The 27,222-nt window shown below is 42.1% G+C and overlaps 3 protein-coding genes across 10 annotated transcripts in view; 1 reads left to right on the top strand and 2 right to left on the bottom strand.

The window, feature by feature from the left end:
• Window positions 1-690, bottom strand: part of poc1b (POC1 centriolar protein B) — a 56,215-nt gene extending 55,525 nt beyond the window's left edge. Inside the window, exon 1 of one of the 2 annotated variants that reach the window (XM_020456016.2) lies at window positions 294-690. In XM_020456016.2, the coding sequence (XP_020311605.1) occupies window positions 294-308 (15 nt within the window). In that variant the 5' untranslated portion in view covers window positions 309-690. The remainder of the gene's footprint in view (window positions 1-293) is intronic. The other variant, XM_031802041.1, reaches the window with a different exon arrangement.
• cep41 (centrosomal protein 41) lies at window positions 414-7,874 on the top strand. Of its 5 annotated transcripts, none has more exons than XM_020456017.2 (11): window positions 414-913; window positions 1,545-1,608; window positions 1,771-1,818; window positions 3,254-3,315; window positions 3,448-3,517; window positions 4,165-4,291; window positions 4,902-5,071; window positions 5,435-5,502; window positions 5,676-5,790; window positions 5,876-6,091; window positions 6,724-7,874. In XM_020456017.2, exons 1-11 carry the CDS (start codon window positions 881-883, stop codon window positions 6,849-6,851), a joined length of 1,101 nt encoding a protein of 366 aa, XP_020311606.1. In that variant the 5' UTR covers window positions 414-880; the 3' UTR covers window positions 6,852-7,874. The 5 variants fall into 5 exon arrangements, with proteins under 5 accessions (XP_020311606.1, XP_031657904.1, XP_031657902.1 ...); XM_031802044.1 differs by having other exon boundaries at window positions 451-573; window positions 6,724-7,605; XM_031802042.1 differs by having other exon boundaries at window positions 770-913; window positions 1,472-1,608.
• cpa5 (carboxypeptidase A5) lies at window positions 7,138-25,823 on the bottom strand. 3 transcript variants are annotated; one of them, XM_020456638.2, is made up of 11 exons: window positions 12,139-12,621; window positions 11,777-11,858; window positions 10,904-11,038; window positions 10,607-10,711; window positions 10,345-10,446; window positions 10,145-10,246; window positions 9,618-9,728; window positions 9,363-9,453; window positions 8,736-8,935; window positions 8,417-8,501; window positions 7,138-8,284 (listed from the first exon to the last, which is right to left on the bottom strand). In XM_020456638.2, exons 1-11 carry the CDS (start codon window positions 12,201-12,203, stop codon window positions 8,097-8,099), a joined length of 1,266 nt encoding a protein of 421 aa, XP_020312227.2. In that variant the 5' UTR covers window positions 12,204-12,621; the 3' UTR covers window positions 7,138-8,096. The 3 variants fall into 3 exon arrangements, with proteins under 3 accessions (XP_020312227.2, XP_020312225.1, XP_020312226.1); XM_020456636.2 differs by lacking the exons at window positions 11,777-11,858; window positions 12,139-12,621 and adding exons at window positions 24,898-24,979; window positions 25,694-25,823 and having other exon boundaries at window positions 8,048-8,284; XM_020456637.2 differs by lacking the exons at window positions 7,138-8,284; window positions 8,417-8,501; window positions 8,736-8,935; ... (6 more) ...; window positions 11,777-11,858; window positions 12,139-12,621 and adding exons at window positions 14,613-14,894; window positions 15,118-15,202; window positions 15,372-15,571; ... (6 more) ...; window positions 24,898-24,979; window positions 25,694-25,822.
• Window positions 25,824-27,222: the final 1,399 nt, after the last annotated feature.

Genomic DNA, 27,222 nt, shown 5'->3' with positions numbered 1-27,222 from the left:
CTTCACTTTAATTAGTTATGCATTACAGACAATCAGTATTCTTTCGAAATGGTAGCCAAATGAATTAGCTACTGCAAGTAACTGAGTAATTTCTAATTAAAGCTCTGGATAAACTCGGCTGATGACATGACAATACTGCCTATCCAACAACCAAGATAAGATACTAGACAGCTAGTTAAATCCTATTAGCTAACTACCTTTCAGATAACTAGCTAGCATGCTTATCGGAAGGGCAGTCAAGCTTTAGTTAGCTCGCGCCACCGATATAATACCAAAGTAAGCAGCACACTTACCATAACTGATGCCATTTAATGCATTGATTACGATAATCCTTACATTTGCGGTGCATTTGATTTTTTAAAGATTAGCGGGGAAAGTTGGTGCATCCAAGTCATGACTTCCATCTGTCTGCCAGTCAAAGTGAAAAACATAGTGCACGCCCAATTCCTCAGACTTTGCTAGTCGAGCGCCGATACGCTAATCAGCTAACTTTTATCAACATACAAACACGATTTTGGCTCATGCAGTTAACCTTAATCAATTCCACAGAAGCCTTGGTTAAATCAGCTAAATGTGAGTGAAGTTGTTGTTAGTTAATTGCTACTAGCAACCACTGAGCTGTAATAAGAACTAGCAACTCTATATTTAGGAGAGACATGCCGCACATTTGCTAGAGCAACAGCCGCGAGAAAAAGAAACAACCAGGGAGGAGTTAAGCGTATTCTGCTGCTACGCAACTACATCAAACTGTGGAACGGTAGAAACCGACATCGTTAAAACAGCGTCATTGATTGGTCAATGGTTGCTCTCGGCTCAATCAGCGCCAAGTTTGTTAAACTTGGAACTTTGGGTCTGGTTTTTCTCTATTCCGTTTGAAAATATGTCGACAAAGAGCAGTATTGGCAACACGGAGGTAAATATAGCAAGCTATAGTTTTTAGCGAGTTGTACATGTAACAGCCCAGGTTGGTGGGTGGCAATGGTGCTGTTAGCTATCAAGGCATTGCCAAGCCAACAGTGTTTCTGTTGAGCAGTAACGTTAACCCCTTCTGCTGTTTGTAACGATGTTAGCTAGTTAAATTAGTTGATTGAGGAAAACGTTACGTAACTATTTTAGCCATCATAGCTAGCTAACGTTAGATCTTCGGTCATCAAGTTAGCTAACTACTGTAGCTAGCTAACGTTAGCATGTTATGCTTCCAAAACGTGTATTTTTAATGAGCTAATGTTAGCTAGTTTCCTGGGTTGACTTGACAGACACCTTTCATAAACATGTACTAAACATGGAACGGTATGACCACGGATAAAACAAGGAATATTTGGTATTACTATGACAGAACAGTTCAGCTGCTGAAAGGGCTGCTTTGTCCAGTGGCAGACATTGCTAACTAGAGTTAGCTAGGCCTTTATGTAGGCTCACTGGAGAAATCCTATCTCAATGGGTAATGTAATGTGCTTAATGTTTTCAACAGCTTGGTAAAAAAGGAAGTAGCTACCATGACAACACAGCAAATCAGAAATGTTTGTGTATTCCCCATCTCACAGTACATGAAAAGAAGAATACCTCAGAACCCCAAATATCAACATGTGAGGACAAGGCTTGACACAGGTATTATTCCACAACTCAGGTTATTCAAGTGTTCTAGCATTGGCTACCAGTGCCAAAGTACTCAGATGCATCATATTTATTGACATTTATCAGTAGATCGTATTGATGTATACATAATCTTTGCTTATCTTCAATGTTGTGAAACCTGTTGTCATTTGAAAGGATGCAGCCTGACGAAGTATGTGGAGAGGCTGGAGGAGATAAAGAAAAGTAAGTTACATTTCATTACAGGCTTTTGAGATTGGGTCAGGGCGGTTAAGAAATCTTAACTTCCGAGTCGTGCAGCGGTCTAAGGCACTGCATCGCAGTACTAGATACGTCACCCTGGTTCGATCCTGGGTTGTATCACAACCGGCCGTGATCGGGAGTGCCATAGGGCGGCGCATAATTGGCCCAGCGTTGTCTGAGTTAGGGGAGGGTTTGGCCGGGGTAGGCCATCAATGTAAATAAGAATTTGTTCTTAACTGACTTGCCTAGTTAAATAAATTAAAATGTACAATTAAAAGGGAGTTGAGTGGCGACAAGTGTGGGCGGACTGGAGTTCCAACTACATCGAGCCGCTGTCAGTCGATACTTGTAAACATTTAAAATCTTACCGTGTTCTTATGTTTGTCCTGAGTAAAGTCGGGCCTTTCTTTGTTTCTGGAAATCCATACTTTTTTATCACAAGTTTTGGTGCCATATTAGGGCAATGAAAATGTTGAAACAGGCGATGGTTGTATTTCACAAACGTTTTATTAAAAAGTTTGCATTTCAGCAAACCAAGAAAGGCCCGACTTTACACAAAACAAACATAGGTATGTAAGTGTTTAAGATTTTACAAGTTTCGACTGACAGCTACTCGATGTAGTCAGAACTCCAGTCCGCCCACACTCTTCGCCATTCAACTCCCCAATGGGCAAAATCTGTTTGTTTCCATGTAATTTCAACAAAAAAATTCAAAGTAAAAAAAGGAGCAGTGGACAGTGTTAGAAAATGCTGAGTTGCACCCCCCCTCAACTCAAGTAGCCTGTCTTTAAAGAACAGTTGTGGTCCACTATCACATTCTGTTTGGTGTTTTACTTCATGCACTTTCATGGGTAACCCAGAGAAGCCATGTCCTGCTGATATTTTACAACCTGGTGACTGGGGCTATCTGAGAGAATAAGCACTTTGTCTGTTGTGGCCATTTTGTTTCTGGCTTTTCTGATTTCTCAGGGATAAGCAACACTGATTCCTTCATTCGGCAGTGGGCGATTTGTGTTGTTCACAATAATTTATCTGTCAGGGCTGATGTAGGAGGTATTAGGCTACATTGTGCGGGTGCCAACAGAGACAGAGGATGGTGTGATAGTCAGATCACACTTTGGCCAATGCCAATGTTAAAAGAGGGCTGAGCAGCCAGTATTGAGCACAGGTGTCTTACCATCTCCCCCAGAGCTGTAATGTTATGGAGATGGACACATTGGAGTTGAGATTTAGTGATATGTTGGGACAAGGGGAGGATGAGCAAAGGGTTGACATGCATGACCCAGGTGAGATATGCTGGTGAGGGGCCTGAGATTGACTTGGTACTTGTAGGATAGTTGTAAGAGAACATCCTCAGGGTTTCTTCATGTCTTTTGCTCTCATTATTTTGAGAGAAACTGAAAATGTATTTGATTAGATTACAGGTACAGAAAGGATGAACTCTTCAAAAGGCTTAAAGTTACAACATTTGCACAGTTGGTGAGTGAAACATTATATTACGTCAGTGATGGCAAAGACATGTTTTTTATTCTCAGTTACATCTGCTTTTTTGTTTTCATGGAAGTAGCCTACATGTTATTCAATCACTATCTTATAATGTTTTTAAATCAGGTAATTCAGGTAGCATCGGTTTCGGACTTGAATGAAAGTGTGAGTGATGGCGAAACACCAAGGCTGGAAGGTAAGAATATTTTTGGGGGGACAAATAGGGCGCTATTGATGTTTTATACCATTATCGATTTGATCTGGAGCCCCAGTTTACATTTTAAATGAACTGAGAATTCCCATCAAGTCAAATCAAAATGTTCTTCGTAAATAATAGGTGTAGACTAACAGTGAAATGCTTACTTACGTGTCCTTTTTCAACAATGCAGAGTTAAATATATAAAATGGAAATAGTGACATGAGGAGTAAATACACAGTGAATAATGAATAACATGGCTATATACAGGGAGTACTACTACCAAGTCAATGTGCAAGGGTTTCGAGGTAATTGAGGTAGCTATGCGCATATGGGTAGGGTTAAAATGACTAGGCAACAGGATAAATAATAGACCGTAGTAGCAGCGGGTAACCATTTTGATTAGCTCTTTGGCAGTCTGGTTTAGCAGTCTTATTTGGGGATAGAAGCTGTTCGGGGTCCTTTGGGTTCCAGACTTGGTACACTGGTACCGCTTGCCATACGGTAGCAGAGAGAACAGTCTGTGACTGGAGTCTTTGACAATTTTTAGGACCTTCCTGCAGTTGCCTTCAACGTTGATTTGAATGAACATTGAGGCAGTACTGTAACTGTACAGCAACATCACTATGCTTTATTTCCACCTGAAGCCGACATGGAGCGTCTGTCTGAGCAGAACAACGGTTCCCCCCTGCCTACGCCCACACCTGCTCAGTTCTTCGACAACAACAATGACGCAGGGGACGCTGGCTACTCCCCCAGGTCGACACTTCAAAGGTAACTCCCAGCACCCCACTTTGAACAGCATCACACACACACCAGGATTTTCCATTTTCCCTACCAACGACACACCTGTTCTCAATGACTTCCACTGATGTGTACTCTCACTCAAAGCCCACATACATAACCACAACCCATAACCCCAGGCACAGCTGTATCCCCCTCAGCATTCAACCCACACATCTATCTGCATATCCCAGCAGAGTTCTCTCCCCCTCGACAACCCTCCTACCCCTTCATTGTGTATGATATTTGATAGCAGCTTTTTCCCTAGGGTCCAAGCTCCGTTGCCCCCTCACTAGAACAGAAGGTTGTAACTCTATCGCCTCCCTGGGGCCTCCCTAAAACCATGGCATTAGATCACCTTCACTGGCAAGCTAAACCTCCACAGCCTGGCTAAAGTGACAGAGCTGGGATTGTACAGAGTTGAGCTCAGTTCCATTTGGAATACTGTAACTGATGATTGCAATGTCAGACATTATAGAATTAAAATTATGTCATTCACAATATACTCTCAATATTTTGAGTTGGAATGTTTGGTGTTTTTTCACATACAGAAAGTGTCCTTGACCCGTGTATACCCTGACACTTTTGACTCTCACTACAGTGTAATAAGCGGGGTGGGAGAGCTGGATCTGGATAAGAACGGTCAGAAGACAGTGACTCTGACAACCGTGTCCAGCCCTCGGGTTCCAGATGGACCCTACCCAGACTGTCCATACCTGCTGCTGGACGTCAGGGACAGAGAGCAGTACGACCAGTGTCACATCATCAGCGGTAGGGGGACCATAGAAGTACAATGAATAGAAATCTAATTCCAGACATAGAATGAATAGATTTCAGACACTATAAATATAATTAATGGAATTCTGAGCCTTACCCCACCAGGGGCTTTGTAAATGCATAGTATATCTGAAATGAAAATGATATCCGTCAGGATTGCTATTTCATGATATCATCTTTAGAATTGAACTTATATTGGCCAGAATTTCGTAACCAGAGTTGCAAATGGTGGCAGTAGTTATGAAACTTATAGGACAGGATATTAACTGTTTGTCCTTGATGGTATTTTTTTAGGAGGCTTTTCACTCCAATGTAATACTGTACGTATTTGTGACATCTCACATTTTTTTCCCTCAGCATACAGTTACCCCATCGCAACCCTCTCAAGAACAATGAATCCCTACACCAAGGAGGTGCTGGATTATGTATCCTTCCACCAAAACAAATAACTGTATTATTATTTCATAACTCGCATTACCAGGCAATCTGAAATGGGCCAAAACACACTAGTAAAATATCCATATACTGTACATGTTTGAATATCCATTTGTTTGCTTCACTGTTGTACTCTGATCCCATTAATCTTGACTTGATGTAGAAAAATGTTTCTGGTAAGATCATCATCGTATATGATGAGGATGAGAGGATAGCTGCCCAGGCAGCCACTGCCATGTGTGAACGGGGCTTCCAGAACCTCTTCATGCTATCTGGAGGTCAGTTGATGTTGTATTGTGGGCAAGTAATAGCTCAAGTGGAAGCTTTGGAATCAGTGCAATGTCACACTCCACTGCCCCCCAGGCCTGAAGGTGATTGCGCAGAAGTTTCCAGACGGGATGACAACAGGCACCATCCCCGCGTCGTGCCTCCCGTCTCCCAAGGTGACAGCGGGCAGGAAGCGCTACACCCACAGACAGGTTTTCATGCCAGCCGATAGGAAGTGGAGGTTCACCTCAGACGACATGGCCAACATCCAGGCACACTTGGAGGAGATGCTCGTTCCCTCGGACACCAACAGTAAGGCACATATAACAGCTAACAGGCTCACAGAAAAGACCGTTAAGACTCCAACGGGAAGGCTATGCCAACAGCTAACTGACTCCAACAGGAAAGCATCACTCCCTGATCTGTTGCTTTGGGTAGTAACAACAATTTCCCAGTAGATGGTGATAACATGTAGAAAAAGCAAACAGCTGGGATGGACTTTTGGTAGCCCCCCTCCCACACACACACACCTTGTGCAACATTTTAGTGGCCCCCCTCTTGATGGTGAATAGAAATATACAATTGAAATATAATTTCCTGCAATTCTACACGTTTTGCCATGAATTATGCCATGTAATATGGCATATGCCCTGCGTTTAGATAGTCTAGTCAGCTAACTACCAATCTAAAAATTGGCTAATTTAGTGACTGACATAACAAGAAAAACTGCTGTATGATTCACAAACACATTCCAAAATTGCACCTGGTCTATTCTATTCCTAAGCGACCGCTTATGCCTGGAGCCAGCTGGGTGTTTGTTCCAGCCCTAAACACCCCATTAGCTCAAAGGGTTGGCCACCCTTGACAATGACGTAGAGAATAATTTCCTGAAAGCATGTTACTTTTTAGAGATGTGTGACTGTCTTTGTGTGTGCGTTTTCTAGGCCGGTTCAGCAGCCGCATGTCCACCAGCAGTGCCCAGTCCAAAGCATCCAGCGCTCGGAGTCTACACACTTCCTCTTTAGCCGGCTCTGAAACCGCCAGATCCCAGAGCAGCCGACCGTGGAAATAACCCTCAACCCAAATAAAGTCTTATTTCACTACCACCCCCCCATGTGCCCCTCTGTGAAAGGGCCACCCACCAACCCCCCCCCTCCCTCCCCCAGGGATACCCAACTGTTGTCCTCAGGGGCCCAAATCTGCTTTATTGTTGTAGGATAATAGGAATTGGTGTGTTGATTTTGAATTTGTTGCACAATGAATATAAAAAAATTTCATCAGTGATCGTAAGATGATGATTTATGTATTTGCCTTGCACTCAATTATCATAAACTCGCAGATGTTGCTTTCCTAAAATGACTTCAGTTCGCGCTCTGGCTGTCTCTGTGTGTGATGCCTGTCATTGGTAAAAAGCAGTCAGCCATTGATCGTGTCCATCTCCATCAACCCTCATTAACTTAAGGTCATTTCACTTGGTAGCGGGGTACTAAAATTATATCCCATATGCTTTGTTGTACATTACAAATAACCAGAGGTGATGGTTGTTGTTTGAGGGCATTCTCTATTTTAAGAGGTGAAATGTAATATTTTTTATGTGATATTTTCTCTAAGGGGAACTTCCTCCTGGAATATTGTGATATAATATGAAGTGAGATGCTCAGAAGCGCTACATGTTTGTGTCTGTTCTCATAAGATTTGGTGATGTCATGCAGCCTATGATGAAACATCATCATGGTGGAGTAGGGCATTATGGGATGGTAGTCATGGTTACCCCGAGGAGATCTTAATACGTCCGATAAATGTGAAACAGTATTTGTGCTTTGAGGTTGTGAACTTTGTTGTATTTTCTTTGTCAGCGATTTTTGGGGTGAAGATAAATTGCAGGGTCTTGTGCATTTACTGTAAAACGTGGTCTTTGGAGGAGTACAATACCTTTGAGGCTGACGTCTGGCCTGTTTGTGTATATCAGATGCAAGACAACTGTCGTTTCTATTCCTGACAATGAACACATTAACTGTCCGTCATTACGCTCCATCCATTAAACTGGTTGGTCTCAGTTTAGTTTTTGTATATTAAATAAAACGCACAATGTATATTCTGATGTGAACTGGTCATTTTGTTGAGCATTTTACTGATGTGATTTCTAGTGCACTCTTGTGGGCTGGATGGTATCATCAGCTTGAGCTAGATACTGTATATCTACAACAGTACAGACAAACATAACTTTGTTTTACACAGGCATTCACATGACCGTATCAAAGAGAGATATACAATTGGTTAATCTGGACAGTATACTGTAGTTGTCATGGTGACCCCCCTAGTTGGTGTTGTCCTTGGTGTGCTCCATGATGGCCATCAGAGCTAGCCAAGCCTCCTTGGCAGTAGGGATGATCTGATTGGCTGGCAGGATGAAACCATAGCGACCGGTGTCTCTCAGCTCGAAGGTGTAGGAGTACTTGATGCCCTGGTTGTAGGACCAGTCAATACTGATGCCACTGGCTCGGTCTAGTGGAAGATAAGCGCATGATTTGTATACGTTGTTCCTGTATTAGACCTTGTTGTGGCTGTATTGAGCCTAAGATGTAGCCTTTCATGTATTTTCAGTGACTTAGTGAAAGTGAGTGGCCCGTCACTTACATATGGTGGTCATGACGCTGCCGTATCTGAAGGAGGTTCCGTACAGGCTAGCCAGGCCAGTGATTGCCTTCCTAGCCAGGTCGTGCTGTGGGTGAAATGTAAAATAACATCAAGAGATCTGTACAGCTTTTGACAATTTATTTTCGATGGCTTAACGTTTCCTTTTTGTGTACACTGAACTTGACCTGTCAAAGGCCTTAAGCAAAACCAGTTGTACCCTGTTTGATTATATAAAATTGCATTATTAGCTCACATACAGATGACTGAGACATGGCTAAGGGCCAAGGGAAGGCAGGAAGCCTGTCTCTGCCAGACTCACCAGTTCTCTCTGGTCGTTGCAAGGGGTTGCAGTGTAGCCGTAGGGGTACATGAGCCTCTGGGAGTAGCTGTGGATGTCGATGAAGGCCTTCAGGTTGCCATGAGACTTGACAAAGTCCACGATGGACTTGACCTCAGACTCTGAGTGAGCCTTGGGCCCGCGGTAAGTCTGATCGCAGGGGTTACCGCTAGAGCCAGCGGCTAGGGAAAAAGAGTTGAATACAACCAACATCAGGCCAGGGACAGTCCAATCACAACATTGACACACTTCCTTTAAACTGTAAGTCACCATAGGGGAGGAGATCATTTTCTCAACAACAACAAAAACGATGTATTTAAGCCTGACAATTAAATAAGGCAGAATCCTGGGGATCCCAAGAAGTGCACATTTAGTTTTTTGGCCCTTACACTACACAGCTGTTTCAGATAATCAAAGCTTGATGATGAGTTGATCATTTGAATCAGTTGTGTTTTACTAGGTCAAAAAACTAAATGTACACCCCTTGGGCTCCCCAGGACCGGGTTTGGGGAAAGGCTGTCGTAAGGCATACTGTATCGTGGACAATTTATGCAATTTTAAAGCATGTCTCAAGCATCATTCAAGAAGCCGATAGAAGACATAGTTTACTTCCAAAACCAGCATCCCAGTTCCTGTTGGGGTCAGTTCCAACACAGGAAGAGCCAGGGTTGGGCTTCCTGGTCTTACGCCACATACGGTTCTGTGGAACATAAAAGGTCAACATATTCAATGGTTTGGTAAGTATCCATGCGCATTCACTCTGACTGACACAATGAATGAATGAAGCATCATATCTGCCATTACAGAGGATTGGTGGATGGATTATTAATAATTAATACACATTTTTGCTGTTAAGGAACTCACAGTTTTGTGGCTGTAGTTGTAGCCATCTGGGTTGGTCACAATCTCCAGGAAGATATCCATGTTGTCCAGAATGGCAGTGAGTGTGGCGTCATGTCCGTAGTCAGTCACAATCTGGTGGTCATTGAAACAGAAATATCTATGCACATTATCATACTGAACAGAGAATACCTGGGCTCAAGGGGGCCAATTCAGCAACCTGTGGGAGTAGGAACGTCCCAGTGGGTATTCAGAACCGGAATTGCCTGTGATGGGTATAAAGAGACTTAACTCCCTTCATGAGCCCTGGGGTTGGATTCCTCTACATGAGTCACAAGCCAAACTCCAGTTTGCTTTTAAGCATAGCAAATATACTGTAATGACCCCCTAGCCTTCATAATGCATTTTTTCCAATGGCCCTATAGCCTTTATTACACTATAATTGCTATTCTTAGCAGAAAACAGGAGTTTGCATTGTGACTCATGAGCATGTGGGGGAATCCAACCCCCAGGGGCTCTGACTGGAAAGAATGAGACTAGAAGTTGATCACCTTCTTGGCAAACCAGGTGCCACTAGCCTGAGTGATCCATTCTCTGGAGTGGATTCCAGTGTTAATCCAGATGCCACGACGGTTGGTGCCACCAGTGCTAAACTATATGAGAGAGAAGGGGAGCATTAACTTTATCAGGTGCAAAGAAAATCCATGATAATCTTCAAACACCAAAAAAGTATTGAAAAACGATGACTTACTTTGAGCACATTCAGAGGGCGGCCCTCATAGCTCTGACCAATCACGATCTTGCTGACCAGTTTGGGGTTCTCAGCCACCAGCATGTCCTGAAAACTGTAGATCTGGAGAGAGAGAGAAATCATCTTTAATTTGAACCAAATAGCTCTGAGGACTGGAGTTTTAAAACAGGGCTGATATCATTGTTATAACAGTGTTATGACAGACATTATAATAGCTGATAAGCAAGAACAGGTGGTCTTGGCTTTGTGATTGGGTACTAACCTCATCCCCGTTGTGGTAGTTGGTGTAGTTGTAGTCATCTGTGGTTCTGGGCTCAGTGGCACGTGCAGCACTCAGCCTCTGCTCCTTCTCCTCGTCCAACATAACCTGAGAGACATGGGGCAAAAGGTTTCATACTGCTGATCACTCTCCTTTGTTCATTCAACGATGATTAGATTTCAGGGGGATAACTTTGGTGGCACCACAGTCTGTCCCCTTATTACCTTAAGAATAACAATGACTTTAGAGGGGCAGATGAGCTCTCTTTCCTCCCCAGATGAGAAAGGTGTCCTACTTCACCTGTAGGTCCATGATCATGACGGAGTACGGGATGTCTTCAGTCTCCAGGAAGGCCTTGACAGTCTGCAGGCTGGTGAAGGGAACTCTGATGTCCACAGGAGTGGAGAGGTCAATGGGCTCCATCCACACATCCAGCTGGGACAGAAGAGAGGGGAGTGGAGTGAAGGAGAGAGGAGAGAGAGGAAGGAGAGAGGATGGAGGAGAGAAGGAAGGAGAGAGGATGGAGGAGAAAGGAGAGCGAAGGGAGGAAAGAGGAGAGAGGAGAGGTAAGGAAGGAGAGAGGATGGAGGAGAGAAGGAAGGAGGAGAGAGGAGAGGTAAGGAAGGAGAGAGGATGGAGGAGAAAGGAAGGAGGAGAGAGGAGAGGTAAGGAAGGAGAGAGGATGGAGGAGAAAGGAGAGAGAAGGAAGGAGAGAGGATGGAGGAGAGAGGAGAGAGAAGGGAGGAGAGAGGAGAGGTAAGGGAGGAGAGAGGAGAGAGGAGAGGTAAGAAAGGAGAGAGAAGGGAGGAGAGCGGAAGGAGGAGAAAGGAGAGGTAAGGGAGGAGAGAGGATGGAGGAGAGAAGGAAGGAGGAGAGAGGAGAGGTAAGGAAGGAGAGAGGATGGAGGAGAAAGGAGAGAGAAGGAAGGAGAGAGGATGGAGGAGAGAGGAGAGAGAAGGGAGGAGAGAGGAGAGGTAAGGGAGGAGAGAGGAGAGAGGAGAGAGGTAGGAGGAAAGGAACATGCAGATGAAAATAGAAAATGGACTGGTTGTACAGTTTGAGGGGTTCTGTTCTGATCATTCTACACTTGATTGTTTTCCTCTGAAATTCGTATTTATCAGAAGTACATGAATCACATTATCTCATAGGATGATCACTGTTATCATTCCCAACCTGGAGATGTTCCATCTTAGCCATGTCCTTCAGGAGAGAGTGCTGGAACTCATCCTTCCCAGTGATACGAAGCACCTGGTGCCTTTAAAGATATTACAACAACGATGTTATCATTCCTAATAATTAGAATTAAGAGACGGGGAATCTTATTTTTTAAAAAGGGTGTTTTAATCCATTTATGACAGTCAACAAATCATATGTCATTACCCTTTGCTCAGCTACCACTGCTGTTCACAACAAGTTGAAATCACTTAATCAGTCAATCAATCAGTCAATCAATCAAATGTATTTGTAAAGCCCTTTTTTACATCAGCAGTTGTCACAAAGTGCTTTCTTTTCAGTACTGTTTGATGATCACTCACCCCTCAAAGGTCTCCTTGCCGATAACGGCCACAGACAGTGCAACCAAGACGAGCAGCACCTTCATCGTACCTAATACAGTAAAGGCAGTCAGAGCCACACACCCTGCCCAGCACTTTTTACCTTGGTTTGTAAGTTGATGTTATCCTCAGGTGTTTTCTCCTTCTGTTCTGTTTTCCACAACGACTCGGATGTAACACTGATGGTATGTATTTGTGGAGCAGATTCTCAGAAGTTTGATGAAAATGGATGGACCAGATTGTCTAGTTTTTATCCTCCCATTCCATTTACTTAGTTCGCCTGTGTTTGTATCCCTACACTGTAAAAGCTATGCCCACAAGGGTCGCCGCAACCTTTTTTGAGAACTGAGTCAGAGAGTCTATTTGAGCATATACTGTATACTCACACCAAGAAGAAATCGAATCAAATCAAATTGTATTTGTCACATACACATGGTTAGCAGATGTTAATGCGAGTGTAGCGAAATGCTTGTGCTTCTAGTTCCGACAATGCAGTAATAACCAACAAGTAATCTAGCTAACAATTCCAAAACTACTACCTTATAGATACAAGTGTAAGGGGATAAAGAATATGTACATGAAGATATATGAATGAGTGATGGTACAGAGCGGCATAGGCAAGATACAGTAGATGGTATTGAGTGCAGTATATACATATGAGATGAGTATGTAAACAAAGTGGCATAGTTAAAGTGGCTAGTGATACATGTATTACATAAGGATGCAGTAGATGATATAACCAGTACAGTATATACGTATACATATGAGATGAATAATGTAGGGTATGTAAACATTATATTAGGTAGCATTGTTTAAAGTGGCTAGTGATATATTTTACATCATTTCTCATCAATTCCCATTATTAAAGTGGCTGGAGTTGAGTCAGTGTGTTGGCAGCAGCCACTCAATGTTAGTGGTGGCTGTTTAACAGTCTGATGGCCTTGAGATAGAAGCTGTTTTTCAGTCTCTCGGTCCCAGCTTTGATGCACCTGTACTGACCTCGCCTTCTGGATAATAGCGGGGTGAACAGGCAGTGGCTCGGGTGGTTGTTGTCCTTGATGATCTTTATGGCCTTCCTGTGACATCTGGTGGTGTAGGTGTCCTGGAGGGCAGGTAGTTTGCCCCCGGTGATGCGTTGTGCAGACCTCACTACCCTCTGGAGAGCCTTACGGTTGTGGGCGGAGCAGTTGCTGTACCAGGCGGTGATACAGCCCGACAGGATGCTCTCGATTGTGCATCTGTAGAAGTTTGTGAGTGCTTTTGGTGACAAGCCAAATTTCTTCATCCTCCTGAGGTTGAAGAGGCGCTGCTGCGCCTTCTTCACGATGCTGTCTGTGTGGGTGGACCAATTCAGTTTGTCTGTAATGTGTACGCCGAGGAACTTAAACTTACTACCCTCTCCACTACTGTTCCATCGATGTGGATAGGGGGGTGTTCCCTCTGCTGTTTCCTGAAGTCCACAATCATCTCCTTAGTTTTGTTGACGTTGAGTGTGAGGTTATTTTCCTGACACCACACTCCGAGCGCCCTCACCTCCTCCCTGTAGGCCGCCTCGTCGTTGTTGGTAATCAAGCCTACCACTGTTGTGTCGTCCGCAAACTTGATGATTGAGTTGGAGGAGTGCGTGGCCACGCAGTCGTGGGTGAACAGGGAGTACAGGAGAGGGCTCAGAACGCACCCTTGTGGGGCCCCAGTGTTGAGGATCAGCGGGGTGGAGATGTTGTTGCCTACCCTCACCACCTGGGGGCGGCCCGTCAGGAAGTCCAGTACCCAGTTGCACAGGGCGGGGTCGAGACCCAGGCTTGTGTCTCCTTTAAAGACATACATCTGTCACCGATTATTTGTAGTTTATCTAACAAGCTAACTAATACAAACCACCATACATGTACATTCAACCAGGTGAAATGTGTTTCCGATCGGTTAATCACACCCATTACCTTTCTAAACCACATGACCTGGGCAATCCAGCTGAACGTCTTTAAACCTTTGGTAGGCCGCAAGCCTTGGAGACAGAGAGACACCACAACTGCTTTATATGGCACACCACTCCCTAGAAATGTCCACATTTCCCACGCCCAAAAGGGTGCTTATTTTCATTGGGAAAACCATAACCAGTTTTCTAGCATGGGCACCCTATGTGAGAGATACACATAAACAACTTATACAACCCAAAATTATACAACATATGAACTTTACATTTTTCATTTGCGGAATCACTAAGTTGTCCAGTAGCAGTTCATGTCATCATTTGAGTTAGGAATACGAAGAATACAAAAATAGTTATCCTTACTTTAAAAAGTGTAGAATGGTGAAATTGAATGCTGTACTCTCTATGGACTAGTGTTCTTTTTTGTTGCAATACATTATAATGACCATGTTAAGACCTTCAACCATAACAACCTTTCTCTTTGCTTCATTTCAACATCACCTCAAGTAAAATGAAATAGAAGACAAAATCAGGTATAACAGTGGACATTTATTCCTCTGTTTGTGGCCTGTAAACAACCTTAGTGGATTCACAATGTCCAGTAGGTTGTCATGGTCACTCCCCTAGTTGGTGTTGTCCTTGGTGTGCTCCATGATGGCCATCAGAGCCAGCCAAGTCTCCTTGGCAGTAGGGAGGATCTGATTGGCTGGCAGGATGAAACCATAGCGACCGGTGTCTCTCAGCTCGAAGGTATAGGAGTACTTGATGCCCTGGTTGTAGGTCCAGTCAACAGTGGTACCACTAGCCTGGTCTGGAAATGACAAGAAAGAAGGGAATAGACCATAGTTTCTGTTTTTAATTCACAGAGTATGTACCAGTATACAAACCATAAGATAAGAATATTGTAAAAACTTTGGTTAGGTTATACAGATGGGGTGTACTCATGTTGGTAGAATGAGCTGGACTACATTGGAATGGAATGGGATGGGAGCCATTAAAGCAGTGAACATTTTTAGCTGGTGTTTGACACTTACAGATGGTGTTGATGGTGCTGCCGTATCTGTAGGAGGTTCCGTACATGGAAGCCAGGTCAGTGATTGCCTTCATGGCCAGGTCGTGCTGTGACAAGATAATACTAGTCATGTAAAAGTACCATGCTCGCATCACCCTTCCCCCGGTGAGGTCACATATGGTGCAGAATGCTGGCAGGGCACTCCCTAGTGGAACAAATGCCACAAGTTGTTACTAGACATGTCAAAGACAACTAGTTGATGGTTGCTAGACTCACCAGTTCGCTCTGGTCCTTGCAGGGGGTACTGGTGTAACCGTAGGGGTAGAGGAGCATCTGGGAGTAGGAATGGATGGACACGAAGGCCTTCAGGTTGCCGTGAGACTTTACAAAGTCCACAATGGACTTGACCTCAGACTCAGAGTGAGCTTCGGGTCCGCGGTAAGTCTCAGAACAGGGACTGCCACTGGAGCCGAGCTCTACCAAAGACCAGAGAGGAGACAAATGGTAAAGAAAGATTAGTGCCCAACTAAACATTAACAGTAAAATACTATCTCACCAAGGGCAAGGAGATACCATTTTAATTGACAAAAACTTTAGAAAGATTTGGTATCTTATTCAATTTGTGACCTCTGAATCTATTGTATTTGAATATAAAGTGTTTGCAACATTCAAGTGACAAGGAAAAGTATACCTCCAAAACCAGCATCCCAGTTCCTGTTGGGGTCAGTTCCAACACAGGAAGAGCCAGGGTTGGGCTTCCTGGTCTTACGCCACATACGGTTCTGTGGAAAATAAACAGTCATCGTGACTCATGGTTTGTTTGGTTTTGTCTAGTGCATAGCTGTGAGCAGCAGTTGATGATGTCAGAACAAAGTCAAATGACAAAGCAGGAAACAACACTGAAACACTTTGAAAGCAATATTAGATAGATGATATTTGGTAATAGAGATTCCGATCACGCATACATATGTAATATGTAGTTAGTAATCAAAGAGGATGACAGTGGCTGTTGTGTTCAACTCCCTAGTCTGATATGTGCCCTTTGACCTTGTAAAATAATCACTGAAAAAAGAAGAGGTCAATTGAAATGGAGAGATGACATTGTAATCAAAATTTGTGATCAACCTAGAAATGTAAGGGCATTTTCTATTGTGATGAGAGACTCACACTATTGTGAGTGTAGTAGTAGCCATCGGGGTTGGTCACAATCTCCAGGAAGATGTCCATCTTGTCCAGGATGGCGGTGAGAGCGGCGTCACGTCCGTAGTCGGTCACAATCTGGATATGGAAACAGAAGGTTCAAGTGATACATGTGTAGATGAAGAGAGGGGAAAGGTTTAAAGACTGTGGTGGAGAAAACACTGATGAACCTTCTTGGCGAACCAGGTGCCACTAGCTTGAGTGATCCATTCCCTGGAATGGATTCCTGTGTCAAGCCAGATACCAGGTCTGTTGGTTCCACCAGTACTGAACTAGAAAAGAGAGACGAAGGGGGTGTAAAGAACACCTACTACAATCCTCAAATACTGTAAACTTGATACAAATTTAACATACAACCATGTAACATATAACATGTACCAAAAAATAGGGCCTCGTCCGGGATTAGGAAAAAACTACCTTCACTGACTTTTCACTTGTCATTTTACTAGTACTCTTTACAAGGCCATAGCAGATAAAACATGCCACTCTCGTCAGGAACTTACCTTGAGCACATTCAGGGTGCGTCCCTGGTAACTCTGGCCAATCACGATCTTGCTGACCAGATTGGGGTTCTCAGCCACAAGCATGTCCTGGAAACTATAGATCTGATGAGATAGATAGAGAAAGAGACAGAGACAGAAAGAGGTTGTTACTCTCAATTTGCGGTTGTTGACATAAGCTTTTCATGAATCCGTATGTTCTGCTTTTGAATGTTTCATGAATCCGTATGTTCTGCTTTTGAATGTTTCATGAATCCGTATGTTCTGCTTTTGAATGTTTCATGAATCCGTATGTTCTGCTTTTGAATGTTTCATGAATCCGTATGTTCTGCTTTTGAATGTTTCATGAATCCGTATGTTCTGCTTTTGAATGTTTCATGAATCCGTATGTTCTGCTTTTGAATGTTTCATGAATCCGTATGTTCTGCTTTTGAATGTTTCATGAATCCGTATGTTCTGCTTTTGAATGTTTCATGAATCCGTATGTTCTGCTTTTGAATGTTTCATGAATCCGTATGTTCTGCTTTTGAATGTTTCATGAATCCGTATGTTCTGCTTTTGAATGTTTCATGAATCCGTATGTTCTGCTTTTGAATGTTTCATGAATCCGTATGTTCTGCTTTTGAATGTTTCATGAATCCGTATGTTCTGCTTTTGAATGTTTCATGAATCCGTATGTTCTGCTTTTGAATGTTTCATGAATCCGTATGTTCTGCTTTTGAATGTTTCATGAATCCGTATGTTCTGCTTTTGAATGTTTCATGAATCCGTATGTTCTGCTTTTGAATGTTTTATGAACTCCTTATGTGAGGACACTTCAAATAAGGTGTTCCCCAAAATACTGTAGGTTTCAACAACAGAAAACAGTGGCTTGTATTGCTTACAGAATTCTTAGGTAGGTCTTACGATGACAGTATTAATGATGTCTCACTCAGTATGAGTTCAGAGTGATCATGTGAAATGGGCCAATTCTCCATGCTACTTGTGTGATGGGTTGGTACTTACAGTTGAAGTCGGAAGATTACATACTTAGGTTGTAGTCATTAAAACTAGTTTTTCAACCCCTCCACAAAATTCTTGTTAACAAACTATAGTTTTGGCAAGTCAGTTAAGACATCCACTTTGTGCCTGACACAAGTAATTTTTTTCCCCCAACAATTATTTACAGACAGATTATTTCACTTATAATTCACTGTATCACAATTCCAGTGGTCAGAAGTTTACATACACTAAATATGTTTTAGGAATTGTAATTATGAGATTTCTGTAGTTTGAATTTGGCGCCCTCTATTTTCACTGGTAGTTGTCATATCGATCCCGTTACTGGGATTGCAGCCATAACAAGTTAAAATAAAGTGGTGATCCTAACTGGCCTAAAACAATTAAATGTCAGGAATTGTGAAAAACTGAGTTTAAATGTATTTGGCTAAGGTGTATGTAAACTTCAGACTTCAACTGTACATCAGCAATGTCGTGGTAGTTGGAGTAGTCGTAGTCATCGGTGGTTCTGGGGGCAGCGGCACGTGCACTCAGCATCTGGTCCTGCTCCTCGTCCAACATAACCTGTGGGCATAACGGGGGTCAAAAGGTCACTACAAGGCTTTATAACACTCTACAATGATTTATAACACTATTATGAAACAATATGTAGTTATCCCATATGACTTACCCAAATCTCTTTTGATCATTGTGAGCACAGATAAAATGTAGCTTTTGCACATAATCTTATTTAGCCATCTTATTTATTTACTGTAAGTCATGACATGGATATACTATTTCAAGACATAGTAAAGACTGAAGTAATCTCCCTGAGCTCAGTCACTTCCTCCTCGACTCCTACCCACCCCATAATTATATTGTGTGTGTCTGTATGATCCTACCTGTAGGTCCATGATCATGACGGAGTACGGAATGTCTTCAGTCTCCAGGAAGGCCTTGACGGTCTGCAGGCTGGTGAAGGGAACTCTGATGTCCACAGGAGTGGAGAGGTCAATGGGCTCCATCCACACATCCAGCTTGGAGAGAGGAGGGAGGAGAGAGAGCAGGAAGGAGAGAGAGCAGGAAGGAGGAGGACAGAAGACAAGTTGACATGTTAAGCCAACATAGCAAGCACTTTGAACAGCTATTGAAAAGGAAATGCATGGTCAAGTTAATATTTATTGTTATTTTTACTTTTTAATATTTTAATATTTTTAACCCATCTGTAGCTTTTTGGGTTTTTAAAGCTTTCTTGTTACATATACACACATTATATATATTACATTTCACATACTACATAAATGGTACTTTCATATACAGCATTCACCTGACAAATATATATTTTACATACATACATACATACATACATACATACATACATACATACAGTACATAAATATACATACAGGCCTCTCTCATATTTTTAAGTGGGAGAACTTGCACAACACTTTGTCTTCCTCAGGAGACTGAAAAGATTTGCCATGGGTCCACAAAAAGTTCTATAGCTACATCATCGAGAGCATCGCCGCCTGGTATGACAACTGCTCAGCATCTGACTGCAAGGCGCTACAGAGGGTGTGTGTATGGCCCAGTACATCACTGGGGTCAAGCTTCCTGCCGTCCAGGACCTATATACCAGGCGGTGTCAGAGGAAGGCCCAAAAAATGGTCAAAGACTCCAGTCACCCAAGTCATAGAATGTTCTCTCTGCTACCGCATGGCAAGCGATACCGGAGGGCCAAGTCTTGGTCCAAAAGGCTTCTTAACAGCTTCTACCCTCAAGCCATAAGACTGCTGAACAATTCATCAAATGGTCACCTGTACTTTTTACAGGTTGAAAATGTATGTCACACCATATTTGAAAAATGTATGACACATGGAAACTAAACAAGGGTGGTCCACGGTCTGTGACCGGTGGGATGGGCTGACAGTAGCTGAGGGGTGGGATTAAAGAGCTCATGATCGGTGATGGTATAATTGAAAACACTACATATAATGTATACCATAGTAAAATCTAATGAATGTATGTATGCATGTATGTCAGTGGAGGCTCCTCAGAGGAGGAAGGGGAGGACCATCCTCCTAAGTGAATTTCATTTTTAGAAAATTGTGAAAGTTATCCTTTTTAGATAAAACTATACTAAATATATTCAGATGTCACCAAATAATCGATTCAAACACACTGTTTTGCAATGAAGGTCTACGGTAGCCTCAAAAGCACTCTATAGGGTAACACCATAGTGCAGCCGGAGGACAGCTAGTTTCCATCCTCCTCTGGATACATTGACTTCAATAGAAAACCTTATTTTTCTCACCCCATTCCATAGACTTAAACAGTAATTATGACAACTTCTCAGAGTTCTTGCAGCATGAACTGACATGTTGTCCACCCAATCAAAGGATCGGAGAATGAATCTAGTACTGAAAGCATATGCTACAGCTAGCTAGCACTGCAGTGCATAAAAAGTTGTTGAGTAGTTGACTCAAAGAGAGAGAAAGACAGTAGTTGAACAGTTTTGAACAAATGTATTTCTTCAAAAATGAAAACTTTCACTTTCACTTTCACTTACTTAGCTATCGAATGCAGCTAGCTATTTGAGCCTACTCAAACACCTTGCTCAAACATTGAGGGATGCTATGTTACCTAACTGGCTATCCAACACTGGAACTCTTCTAAGTCAAGGTAAGCTTTTGGTTTTATTAATTTATTGCCACCGGGGCCATTTATTACCACCGGGGCCATTGAAAATCCTACAATGTGATTTTCTGGATTTTTTTTCTCATTTTGTCTGTCATAGTTGAAGTGTACCTCTCTCATCTTTTTAAGTGGGAGAACTTGCACAATTGGTGGCTGACTAAATACTTTTTTGCCCCACTGTACACCTTCTTTGCCGCTCAAACCTCTTCTGTGCTGGGATTAAGATTACACTACCCTTCACAAAGAGAACTGTCCCGGGGCTCCCGCCAGCTTCTGCGGGATCGGTCGCGTTACCGCACTGGACGCCTCGCGGCGCCCATCTCCGACACTCCGGATTTGGGGATCTGAACCCGGCTCCCTTTCGATCGGCCGGGGGCAACGGAGGCCTTCGCCCCCTCCCTTCCGAATGGTGTTCGCCCATCTCTTAGGACCGATTGACCCATGTTCAACTGCTGTTCACATGGAACCCTTCTCCACTTTGGCCTTCAAAGCTCTCGTTTGAATATTTGCTACTACCACCATTAATGTGCTTCTTCTTGAGCCACTCCTTTGTTGCCTTGGCCGTGTGTTTTGGGTCATTGTCATGTTGGAATACCCATCCACGACCCATTTTCAATGCCCTGGCTGAGGGAAGGAGGTTCTCACCCAATATTTGACGGTACATGGCCCCGTCCATCATCCCTTTGATGCAGTGAAGTTGTCCTGTCCCCTTAGCAGAAAAACACCTACAAAGCATTATGTTTCCACCTCCATGTTTGATGGTGGGGATGGTGTTCTTGGGGTCATAGACAGCATTCCTCCTCCTCCAAACACGGTGAGTTCAGTTGATGCCAAAGAGCTCCATTTTGGTCTCATCTGACCACAACACTTTCACCCAGTTGTCCTTTGAATCATTCAGATGTTCATTGGCAAACTTCAGACGGGCATGTATTTGTCCTTTCTTGAGCAGGTGGACCTTGCGGATTTCTGTCCTTCACGGCGTAGTGTGTTACCAATTGTTTTCTTGGTGACTATGTTCCCAGCTGCCTTGAGATCATTGACAAGATCCTCCCGTGTAGTTCTGGGCTGATTCCTCACTGTTCTCATGATCATTGCAACTCCACGGGGTGAGATCTTGCATGGAGCCCCAGGCCGAGGGAGATTGGCAGTTCTTTTGTGTTTCTTCCATTTGCGAATAATCGCACCAATTGTTGTCACCTTCTCACCAAGCTGCTTAACGATGGTCCTGTAGCCCATTCCAGCCTTGTGTAGGTCTACAGTCTTGTCCCTAACATCCTTGGAGAGCTCTTTGGTCTTGGCCATGGTGGAGAGTTTGGAATCTGATTGAATGATTGCTTCTGTGGACAGGTGTCTTTTATACAGGTAACAAGCTGAAATTAGGAGCACTCCCTTTAAGAGTGTGCTCCTAATCTCAGCTCGTTACCTGTATAAAAGATACCTGGGAGCCAGAAATCTTTCTGATTAAGTGTGTGTCAAAAACGTATTTCCCTCATTAGAATACAAATCAATTTATAACATTTTTGACATGCGTTTTTCTGGATAATTTTTGTTATTATTCTGTCTCTCACTGTTCAAATAAACCTACCATTAAAATTATAGACTGATCATTTCTTTGTCAGTGGGCAAATGTACAAAATCAGCAGGGGATTTTGCAACCTATATGGCGCAGCTGTCAACATTTTTGTCCTCAAATGTAACTGGTATATTTGTCTATTTATGCCAATCTTTTTCAGACAATTTTTGTCTTTAATATATGGCAGACAAACCAGTTCCCTACATTCTCCCTCTTCCACTTGCCTCTTCCATGTTTATGGTAATACTGCAATCAGTTGGTTTGAACAAACATTCCCATTTATTTTCGATAGCTGAATATGTGACATAACTTCATAATATTTTTTATCAATCAGAATATTTGAGTTTAACCATAATATTTGTTGTAATATTTGTTCTGTTTTTTTCTGGAGGATAAATTAAAAATTGTAACCAGCTTTGTATGGCTTGTTTAAGAAAGGGTGGTAATTTGAACAAAGTTTTATTTTCAATTAATCTGAAATGATAAGTTGCAAAAAGGCCATTTTTGAACAAAGGATGAGCCTTTCTTAGTAATCTACTAGAGAACCAGTTTGGGTTTAAGTATAATTTATGAATGTGTGAAGCTTTTAGTGAGAGGTCTAATGCTGTAATATTTCATCCTTTCAGCCCCCCAAACTCATATTCATTATATAAAAAGGCATGTTTAATTATGTTTGGCTTAGCATTCCAAATAAAGTGAAATATTTTTTGCTCATTTGATTTTAAAAACTAATCATCTGGAGTAGGCAGCACCATAAGTACGTAAGTAAACTGTGATTGGACCAAAGAGTTAATCAATGTGATTTATCCATAAATAGACAGGTATTTACCTTTCCATGGATGCATCATCTTGTCTATTTTTGCTAACTTTCTATTGAAATTGGTTGTGGTAAGTTTGTTTACATCTTTAGAGATAGGAATACCAAGCATGTCTACTTCACCATCAGCCCATTTTATTAGTAAACTACAGGGCACAGTAGTGTAAAAATTGTGTAATTTAAAGATCCAATACTTAATATGGTACACATATCATGATTGGGTTTTAGTCCAGAGAGGCTAGAAAAGTGATCTTCAATGAGAACATACAGGGATCCAGATTGCGGACTTAAGAAGAAACTTGAGTTTTTGGCATACATTGACACTTTTGTTTTTTTCTAACCCCTTGATGTTCTTGTTGGATCTGATTTTAATAGCTAGCATTTCAATAGCCATAACAAATAGATATGGAGACAATGGACAGCCTTGTTTTACTCCTCTTGGCAGCTCAAATCTTTCTGAGAAGGAGTCATTATTTACTATTTTACAACTGTGGTTGCTATACAGTACATAACTTTAACCTTCTACTGGTATACCACCAAACCCTGGGATTTTCCCAGAATGAAAAAGATGTTTATCCTCTGTAAGTTGGAATTGTAATATTTTTTAAATTTCACCTTTATTTAACTTCACACAGGTCTTTCTGTACATTTGTTAATTTTACATTATTATTATTAGGGGGGAAATCTATACAGTTAGCATCATTCAGTGGAGATGGAGGAGACTGAAAAGAAAACATATGCTTAAAATATTTAGCTTCCTCTTTCAAAATATCATTTGGTGAATCATGGATGACTCCGTCATTTGTAACGAGTTTCTGTAAATTCTTTTTGGTAGCATTTCTATGTTGAAGATGAAAGATTTAGTGCATTTTTCAAAATGTTCCGTCCAGTTAGCTTTATTTTTACAATTAATTACATTTCATCGTTCTTGAATAAGTTCTCATTTTAATCTAGTTCTAATTATTTTTGTTTTTCCTCTAACTTATTTTGTGCCTCTATTGTACAATTGTTATTGCTATCTACCTCCACTGTTATTTCCTATTTTCTATATTAGTCTAATCTCTTTTAATCAAAACTGTTTTTGTTTGAATGTTTGAGTATTGTATTGAAGGGCCTCTAAAAGTACATTTGAAAGTGTCCCATACAATAAGGGGATCTCCAGTACCTATGTTGTGCAGAAAAAATCAAATTATGAATTATTTTGTGTTGGTTAAGAACAAATTGTCATCCAGTAGGTTTTGATTAAATTTCTAATATCCCCATCCCCATCATCATGGAAATTCTGTAAGAGTTATGTGGAGGCCAATTAGATGGTGGTCCGTTCTCATTCGGTCTTTTGTACATTTTGATGCCAGCAGGAATGTCACAAGGAAGTAGTCAAGATGGCTAGCTTGATTAAGCCTCCTCCATGTACTGTATATCTCACTAGGGCAGGGTTTTTTAGCCTCCATATATTCACTAGCTCTAATGTATCCATGATCTTCGTGATCTCCTTAATTGCATGAGGGTGATAGTTTGTAATGTCATTTCTTTTGCGATCCTTTGAGGTATTTGTAACCGTATTATAATCTCCCACCATAATAATAGATTCATTTGTTACTTGTGAGCTCAATAGATTATTGTATATATTTTCACAGAAGTGTGGATCATCAATTGTTGGACCAGATTAATTAGCCAAATCTGTTTTTGGTCCAACAGCATGTTTAAAAGGATCCATCTTCCTTGAGGATCTGTTTGCACAATCGGATCAAAATGATTGTTAATGAACATTATCACCCCCTTTGAGTTTCTTTGCCCATGACCATGACAAACATATTATTTATCCCTCCCAGGCCTTGGACAAGTGAATTAATATGAATTCATATTGTGGTCATTGCAATGTTTGTCAAACTTCGTATTGAAATGGAAATGCCAATGCAGTAGGCTATAGTGTATTGAATGAGGTGGTGGGGTTAGATATATGTGGCTTCAGTGGTGGATATGATGATGATGATGATGATGATGATGATGATGATCATTGTCATTGTCATGCCACACCTGGAGATGTTCCATCTCAGCCAGGTCCTTCAGGAGAGTGAGCTGGACCTCATTCTTCGCAGTGATACGAAGGACCTTGTCACTGCAAAGACAGGAGAACCATTCAGATTTGAACTATGCTTGGGTAATGGTCCGAGAGGGAGGTTGGAGTTGAGAAAGGGAGAAGTTGAGTAGCATAGACTGTGGTGAAACGTCTGCTTAGCAACATAATGACTTACAGTTGGAGTCAACCTTGACCATAAGCTTTGTTCCCTCTCAACAGTTAAAATTGAGTAGCCATCTTTAATGATTAATTTGAATTTACTGAAAAGTAATAAAGCCGGACTGTCACACAGATTGAAAAAGCAACTCATGTCTACAGAATCACAGAGGCAAACAGGACATATGTTTATACTACCCTTCCTATGGTTCAGTTAAGCAATAAGACCCGAGGGGGTGTGTTATATGGCCAATATACCACGGCTAAGGGCTGTTCTTATGCACAAAATATCGCGGAGTGCCTGGACACAACCCTGAGCCGTGATATATTGGCTATATACCACAAACCCCCAAGGTGCCTTATTGCTATTATAAACTGGTTACCAACGTAATTAGACCAGTAAAAATAAATGTTGTCATACCCCATGGTATACCGTCTGATACACTACGGCTTTCAGCCAATCAGAATTCAGGGCTCGAACCACCCAGTTTATAACAATCTTTATATAGCAACTACTGGTGATATATCAAACATGACACCAAATAGAATTGGACATATTCCCCAAAATGAGTACCAACCATTGGTGTATCCACTCACCCCTCAAATGTTTCCTTGCCGAAAATGGCCACAAACAGCACAGTCAAAACCAGCAGACCCTTCATCATTGCCAATAGAGTAGAGACACACACCTTGGCCACCACCTTTTATGCCATGGTCCTGGTCACATGACCTTGCTTAAGGGGACTTGCGTATGATGCCTGCTGCTTTGCTTCCCATGCCAGCCAGGAGATCCTGGGAAATACCAGATGGGTTGTTTCTGTACCTTTGCCATCATTTGCTTTAGTTTGAGTTATCTAGAAAAATACATGTATTTATGAATAAATCTGAAACAAACATGTAGAGTGGGTATACTAGGCCTACAAGTTAAGGCATTTGACTTATGTGCTCAGTCCAGCTTTACACAAACAATAACTTTTAAGGCTTAAGGAAGCCATTATAAACCCTTTCTAAGGCCTATATAAATACTTCAGAAAGCAATCATAAGAAAATTCCTATGACATGTTATGAAGTGCGGCAAAAGGGCCACATTTGGCAAAGCACCAGATGTAGGCCAATGCATTTGTGTCAGCCTGTATTCAGGAAGTTGTGCTACAGTACTGCCTCGTTAGTGTCAGATTCAGCAACACTATAATTAGCGGAGTTAAATTAAAACAGAAAGCGCAACATAGTGAAATGGAACTGTTTTATGATAGTTAGGCTGCAGCCTGTGTCACAGCCGGCCTGACCGGGAGACCCATGAGGCGGCGCACAATTGGCCCAGCGTTCGGGTTAGGGGAGAATTTGAGGATTTCATTGTCCCATCGCGCTCTAGCGACTCCTTGTGGTAGGCTGGGCGCATGCAAGCTGACTTTGGTTGCCAGCTGTGCAGTGTTTCCTCCGACACATTTGTGCGGCTGGCTTCTAGGTCAAGCGAGCAGTGTGTAAAGGAGCCGCGACCTTCGCCTCTCCCGAGTCCATAGGGCAGTTGCAGTGATGGGACAAGACTGTAACAACCAATTGGAAATCACAAAAAAAGGGGTAAAGTACCAAAAATAAAATAGATACAGTGGCTGCTTGCTTTCAAAATATCACATCAAAATATTTTTCCTCATGTCAGATTGAATTGAAAAGTTCTATTTGGTGTCTACTGTAGGAACGCTGTAAGAGGTAGGAACATTCATTGTTTGCTGGGAAGGCAGTTTAATTAAGACATAATTTGACAAACTGTTCAATTACCTTTAGGCTATGTTTGGTTGATATAGGCACTCTCATTTGAGACCGAAACAGTATGCACTACCAGATCTCTCTGCCCTCCCTCTGTGCCCGTTCTAGAAAGGGTAACTGTAGTCTGTTTTATGCAATCGAGCTGATAAGAATGACAGATTAAAGATACTGTACATGTTGGTTTTTCCATATCTAGAAGTAAATCATTAACTTACAGACAGGCACACCCACAACACATTTGTCTAAAAGACAGCAATACATTTGTCAAGTAGCACTGTGCACAAAATCCTGTTAGAATGCATTTGAACCATGATGTATCAATTGTCGTCAGGAGAAGAGGACCAAAGAGAAGTGTGGTACGT

Source organism: Oncorhynchus kisutch, linkage group LG22 (assembly GCF_002021735.2).
Source record: "Oncorhynchus kisutch isolate 150728-3 linkage group LG22, Okis_V2, whole genome shotgun sequence".
NCBI lineage: Eukaryota > Metazoa > Chordata > Actinopteri > Salmoniformes > Salmonidae > Oncorhynchus > Oncorhynchus kisutch.
Note: the sequence above shows the minus strand (reverse complement) of the source record. Positions and strands in the feature narration are given on the sequence as shown.

Coding starts and splice junctions, on each gene's coding strand:
- cep41 (XM_031802042.1), top strand. CDS start 1,497: ATGACAACACAGCAAATCAGAAATGTTTGTGTATTCCCCATCTCACAG. Junction 4,292..4,901: donor CCCAGGTCGACACTTCAAAG/GTAACTCCCAGC, acceptor CTCTCACTACAG/TGTAATAAGCGGGGTGGGAG. Junction 5,072..5,434: donor CCAGTGTCACATCATCAGCG/GTAGGGGGACCA, acceptor TTTTTCCCTCAG/CATACAGTTACCCCATCGCA.
- cpa5 (XM_020456636.2), bottom strand. CDS start 25,761: ATGATGAAGGGTCTGCTGGTTTTGACTGTGCTGTTTGTGGCCATTTTC. Junction 9,729..10,144: donor GCACCTGGTTTGCCAAGAAG/GTGATCAACTTC, acceptor AATGACCACCAG/ATTGTGACTGACTACGGACA. Junction 8,936..9,362: donor CTGGGATGCTGGTTTTGGAA/GTAAACTATGTC, acceptor CTTTTTCCCTAG/CCGCTGGCTCTAGCGGTAAC.